This window comes from Malania oleifera, chromosome 2 (assembly GCF_029873635.1).
Source record: "Malania oleifera isolate guangnan ecotype guangnan chromosome 2, ASM2987363v1, whole genome shotgun sequence".
Classification (NCBI taxonomy): domain Eukaryota; kingdom Viridiplantae; phylum Streptophyta; class Magnoliopsida; order Santalales; family Ximeniaceae; genus Malania; species Malania oleifera.
Genome location: NC_080418.1, coordinates 17,250,485 through 17,256,710, shown reverse-complemented (window position 1 = coordinate 17,256,710; position 6,226 = coordinate 17,250,485). Strand labels below are relative to the sequence as shown.

General features: G+C 38.6%; 1 protein-coding gene across 1 annotated transcript; it reads left to right on the top strand.

The window, feature by feature from the left end:
* Window positions 1–3,333: 3,333 nt before the first annotated feature.
* Window positions 3,334–4,540, top strand: LOC131148979 (ethylene-responsive transcription factor ERF021). Its single transcript, XM_058098975.1, has one exon. The coding sequence runs from the start codon at window positions 3,402–3,404 to the stop codon at window positions 3,942–3,944; it is 543 nt and encodes a 180-aa protein (XP_057954958.1). The 5' UTR covers window positions 3,334–3,401; the 3' UTR covers window positions 3,945–4,540.
* The last annotated feature ends 1,686 nt before the right edge of the window (window positions 4,541–6,226 follow it).

Sequence of the window (6,226 nt, the reverse complement as noted above, 5' to 3'; positions counted from 1 at the left end):
CCAGTCTGTCTCTCAACTAGGGCTTGAAATTTCTTGAACTCAGCCAACACTTGGTCTTTTGACTTCAAGATATATACCCACAACTTCCTTGAATGATCATCTATGAAGGTCACAAAGTATCTGGAGCCACCAAGTGTTCTCGTCTTCATAGGGCCACACACATCCGATTGTACTAAATCCAATATCTCTGACTTTCTCGAGTGAGGGGAATTCTTGAAGGAAACTCTGCTCTGCTTCCCTGACAAACAATGAGTACACCTTTTCAGAAGTGTACTTTTCAGTCCACATAGTAGACTTTTCTTCCCCAGTAGAGCTAATCCTTTCTCACTCATGTGAGCCAGTCTCTTGTGCCACAACTCTGCTATACCATTATCCTTCATCGCATTAATAATGTCGTTGGAGATCTTTGCTTGCAGAATGTACAATGCAGAGTGCTTCATGCCTCGAGCCACAACCATAGCACCCCTGGTGAGCTTCCACTGACCATCACTGAAAGTGCTGCAGTACCCTTCGTCATCAAGTTTACCTGCAGAAATCAAATTCAAACGAATGTCAGGAATATGCTTCACATCTCTAAGAACTAAACTCGTGCCATTATTTGTTTTCAGATACACATCCCCAATTCCAATGACTTTAACCAAGCCATCGTTTCCCATCTTTATTGTTCCAAAGTCATCAGATCTATAGGATGTAAAGAAATCCTTTCGAGATGTATCATGAATGGAGGCACCACTGTCAATCACCCAACTGGTCTCATGATATGCAACATTTATCATCTCATCATCATAAACAATGAGGAATTCTGCAGGAGTGGTAGTAGCAACTTTATCATCACCATCTTTGTCATCTCCATTCTTCATTCCCTTCCCTTTCTCATCCTTGTTTTCTCTCTTCAATTGCCTGCAATATTTATTGATGTGTCCCTTTTTCCCGTAATGATGACACTCAACATTTGCAAACTTGTTGGACTTGCTTCTGCTGTTATCTCTGTTCTTCGAACCTCTGCTCTTACTTCTCCCCCTCTTTTCTGTAACCAAGATCTCTGACTGTGAAGAGGACCCCTGTGTTTTTCTTCTCATCTCTTCATTTAGCAAACAACTCTTGGCCATATCCATTGTGATTACACCTTCTGGAGCAGAGTTAGACAATGAAGTTCTGAGCGTCTCCCACGAGTCCGGTAATGAACCAAGCAACCATAACCCTTGTATCTCATCATCAAACTTAATACCCATTCCAGCCAACTGATTAATAATTCCTTGGAATGTATTCAGGTGATCAGATAAAGGAGTCCCATCTTGGTACCTTAAAGTCATCATTTGTTTAATAAAAAACAACTTATTATTTCCAGTCTTTCAAGCATATAACTGTTCAATCTTATTCCATAGAGAACGTGCATTTGTTTCTCCACTAATATGGTTCAAAACATTATCATCTACCCATTGCCTGATATACCCACACACCTGTCGATGTAACAAAGTCCATTCCACATCAGACTTTTTTTCTGGTTTTTCAGCACTAAATACCGGTAGGTAATAATCTTTCACATAAAGAAGATCCTCCATTTTTCCTTTCCATATGTGATAATTTAAACCATTTAGATTAATCATTCTACTATTATTTGCTTCCATAACTCAAATTGCCAACCTGACAATCTGGAAACCGGGCTCTGATACCATTTTGTTGAGAGATATCAATAAACAATCACAGCGAAATAATTCTTCTCTCTATATGCAAGAAAATATAGTGTATCTCTACTTTTATACGTGCTGGAAATAATAAGAGAAATAATCAATCACACCAAATCACAAGAATACAAGCAGTTTTTTACGTGGAAAACTTCCCCAGTGTGAGGAAAAAAAACCACGGGACTTAGTCTAGTTAAAATTTCCACTATCAATCAAATAATGGGTACATAAAGTCTTCTCTAATCGTAATTAGAGGATACAAAAATCTCTCATCAAGATATCTACAATCTTGGCAAATACAAAGAGAATTGGAAAGAATATACCAAATTCGCGGTTACTGTTCATGGGCAAAAACCCCAACTCCCGAGCTCCAAATCCGATCTCCACCGTTTAGATTGTAACTCCTTGAGTCATGAACCTCTCCTCCAAATTTCAGCTCGATTGGACCACAGACGAAGCGGGATCGGAGTCTTAATGAAATCTGGACAGCATGAGAAAAAACCACGTTTTTCTCTCTTTCTTTTGAGAAGTGACGACTCCTCTCTTCTCTCATCTCTTTTTACAACTTCCTTTAGATTTTCCACACTAAAAGGGCTAGACTTTGGTCTTTTAATAAAGCCCACTTGGGCTTTCCTCCACATGGAAGGAAATAGCCCAACAAAATGATGTTTTGGTCAATCTAAATTTGTTACTTACTATTTTAGTAGGCAAACAAATAGTCTAACCCCTATCATTTTAGTCCTTATAAAAATAAATAAATAAATGTGACATTATTATTTTAGATAGCTTATTTTTATCTTTTTCCTAGTAGCACAAAAACAATTGTAATGAAAACTAATTACTACGCACAACAAGCATCACAATAATAACTTCAAAGTCAAACTTTCTTATTAAAAAAAGTAACTAAGAATATAAACTATGAGGGGTCTTGAACTCCGTAAAATCCCGTTATCCTCGGCAGCAAAGGAGTGACAAAAATTCGAATCTAATTATATTAAAAAAATTCAAAAACTCAAAGAGTGGTATGATTCATTTTACAAATAACCCTAATATTAAAGGAGCCTTAAAAAAAATAAAAAAATGGGGTGCAAAGTAAATAATTAACTTTGAAAATTAATTAGCACGCGCATGATGGGGGAGCGAGGGATTCGCGGGACCCAAACGCTGAAACCTAGGATCAAACCGCGTCCCAAAATAGGAAACTCCCTCATCTCTGTATTCCTTTCTCCATCACCTCCATTGTCCATTTGTCCTTCTCCTGTTCCATCTCCTTTCTGCACCTACTTTTCCCTTCCCAACATTTTCTTTTCCTTTCTTTTCTCAGTTTCCATTCACGGCGTTACATCCATCCACGTGTGCCCCCCCAGGTGCTCCTATTTCACTCCATTTCTTAATTTATTTATTTATTAGAAAAAAAAAAAAAAAATCTAGCAGACGTCTGCAGTACCCATCCACTTCCTGCTTCCTGTCCTTCTTCATATCCCTCGCATACAATGCAGCTGCCCGGAAGCTCCCCCACCTTCTCCCCGTTTCAATCACTCCACCATCACTAATTTCTTATATTAATTTTCTGCAAATTGTGTGCTTCAATTCCTTCCATCCTAGCTCTATATAAACATGGCCCTCCTCCCTCCATCTCCCCATTTCAACTTCTCCTGCAACATTAATAACACTCCATCAGTATCTTCTTCGTCACCATTCTTACCTGAACCCCACATGGAAGAATCAAGCAACTACAAGAGCACTTACAGAGGTGTTCGCAAGCGGAAGTGGGGGAAGTGGGTCTCCGAGATCCGCGAGCCCGGGAAGAAGACCCGGATTTGGCTCGGCAGCTTCGAGACCCCCGAGATGGCCGCCACGGCCTACGACGTCGCGGCGCTGCACCTGAGGGGGCGTGGCACGCGCCTCAACTTTCCCGAACTAGCCGACACCCTCCCCAGGCCGGCCAGCTCCAGCGCCGAGGACATCCGCCTCGCCGCGCACCAGGCTGCTGCACGACTCAAGCCGCCGTCTTCAACGTCTGAGACGGGCAGCAGCGGCGGCCGTTCTGGGTTCAGCTCGGCTCCACCGCCTATCACTGTCGGACTGTCCCCGAGCCAAATCCAGGCCATTAACGACTCGCCGCTGGACTCGCCGACCATGTGGCCGGAGCTGGGCGGAGCTCTCATCTCGGAGGAGTCTCATATGTTCTTTAGCAACGATTTTGATCAGACGAGCGAGTGGGAGGATGTGCAAGATGACTACCTCTGGAATGGTTAGGTGAAAATTGATGGTATTAATTCCAAATACTAATTAATAATTAATATGACCAAACAATGCCCATACTAAATACATTATAATTTATATATATATTTTAGTGTAGCGAATTTTAAAAAAATAGGAGCTGCACATGCATTTTTAATTATATGATTAAAAGATTGCCAGTGCTTTAATTAGTGAGTGTTTTAAGTAAAGTTTCACAGAATGGAATGGAACATTGTGGAAGTGAAGTGAAAATTAAAGTAAATTTAATTTTATTAAATTTGATTTCATCATTTCATTCTTAAGTAAAATAGTATACAAAATATATACTTGTAAGGTATGTAGTTAGGGTGTGTTGATGGAGGGGCTCGATGAGAAAGTTTCGGAAGATTTTTGAACTGCGAAAGGCTTCAATTCGTATTTGCCATGCGGCAAATTTAGAATATTTGGAGGGCAAATTCTTTTTATGAAAAATTAATGCTCAGTGTACTCCAGGGCAATGTGGAAACTAGAGAGAGTCTTAATTTGTATATTAATTTGGGAGTGTCTTCGTTTTGTGTAACCTAATGTGCCTTGTTTCTCCGGGTAATGTAATGATTGGATTTGTCAATTATTTAATTTTTGTATTTCGATAATCTTCCACATGTCTTTTTCTGGGAGTGCTGTATGTTTGTGGATGAATCCAATTTTTTTTTGGCAAAAATAGTTAATAGAATATTTCTACCAGCTGTATTGTCTTTATTTAATTTTTTTTTTGGTCTGCCTGATATGTATCATACGCTGGTCAACCCATCGAGTGGCTGCGGGTCCAATGTGGTTGGTCAATGAAAAATAAAACTAAAAGCCAAGTACGGCCCTTGAGAATTTGCCATATGCAGAGAAATGGAATGGAACACAGCTCAAGCAACAGCATGAGAACGCAGGAAATTAAAAGTTTAATGTGTATCTGGTAGCCTAATAGAATGTTCCTCTGTAGATGGTGCCACTCTATGATCAAATTGAGTATGAAATGTTGAGTACAAATTAAACTCTATAATACATGTTGATGAAATTAAATATTGCTATGTTGGTCCGCTCCTTTTTCGGACCTCGCATACGTTGAAGCTTTGCGCACCTGGCTGTACTTTTTTTTTTTTTTTTTTTATGTTGAAATAATATAATTATTAAATTCAACATATATAAATATGTATATATTTCTATATAATCACTTTATTGTAGAGAAAATTGTCGTTTGTATATGGAAATATAAAATAAGAACCTATTTTTTTAATACCATATAAGTTGTATTTTGTTCAAGCTAAAGGTCTGCTCTATTTTCCCTTTTTAAATGATCGTATCCGATACTCTTTGAACACTCGACTAATGCATCAAAATAGTAGGCGCACCTCTCTGCCATTAGTTACTTTAATATTAAAATATTATCTTAAATAAAAAGTCATTACTTCTAAGACTCGAATCCTAACCATTTAACTATAGCCATTAAAATATAGTAGTCATGTGCATGCATTACCTACACCTAAAACATCCACTTTTTTTCAATTATATTTATTTTCTCCCACTCCCATAATTTATTAGGCATCACAATTATTGTCATTGGTGATTCAAACTAGAGGGGTGGGTTAATTAGTATCGACCACCTTCCACAATGTTCATCAAAATCAACATCCATAATTTTTTTTTTTGGTTTTTGTTTTTTGATAATCCAGCGACTCCAGTCACCATCACACCACTTTAGAGATTACAGTGCGACACCAATCCCGGATGGATGAAAGCCGCCCACCCATTAACGCATCCCTAATTTACCGGGATAAACTTTCAAGGGAGAATCAAACCTATGATCTTAAGGTCACCAAAGTCACAAGTCGCCTTTATCACTTGAGTTAACCCGACTGGGCTATAATTTTACTTCAACAAATCCTAATCATCCTCTAACCCCCACAAACATGTTATTATACCAATTTCTCGCGAATCCCTTCTGGACTCAAAATTGAAACCAATTAGGATGACAAGGGGGAAAAGAAAATTAATTAATAAAAGAAAATTACCTTACCTTGATTTTCTTCTCTCAACCCTGTACAAAGCTATATCAGGTAGTTCTTCATTTCCCACTATTATTCTTGGTGCCTTCTTGGAACCTCTGCAAGTTTACGAGCTTCTTTGGGCTTCCTTAGGACTTCAACCTTCACACAATAGTGTTTGAAATGGAAAGAACAACTCAAAAGAAAAAGAGATATCTTTGGACTGAATATACTTCTATTAATGGTTCTTAATTTTCCCTCTCCGAATACAAGGGTTGGAGC

Bases quoted from the DNA above. Each gene is read 5' to 3' on its own strand.
- LOC131148979 (XM_058098975.1), top strand. From the start codon at position 3,402: ATGGAAGAATCAAGCAACTACAAGAGCACTTACAGAGGTGTTCGCAAG.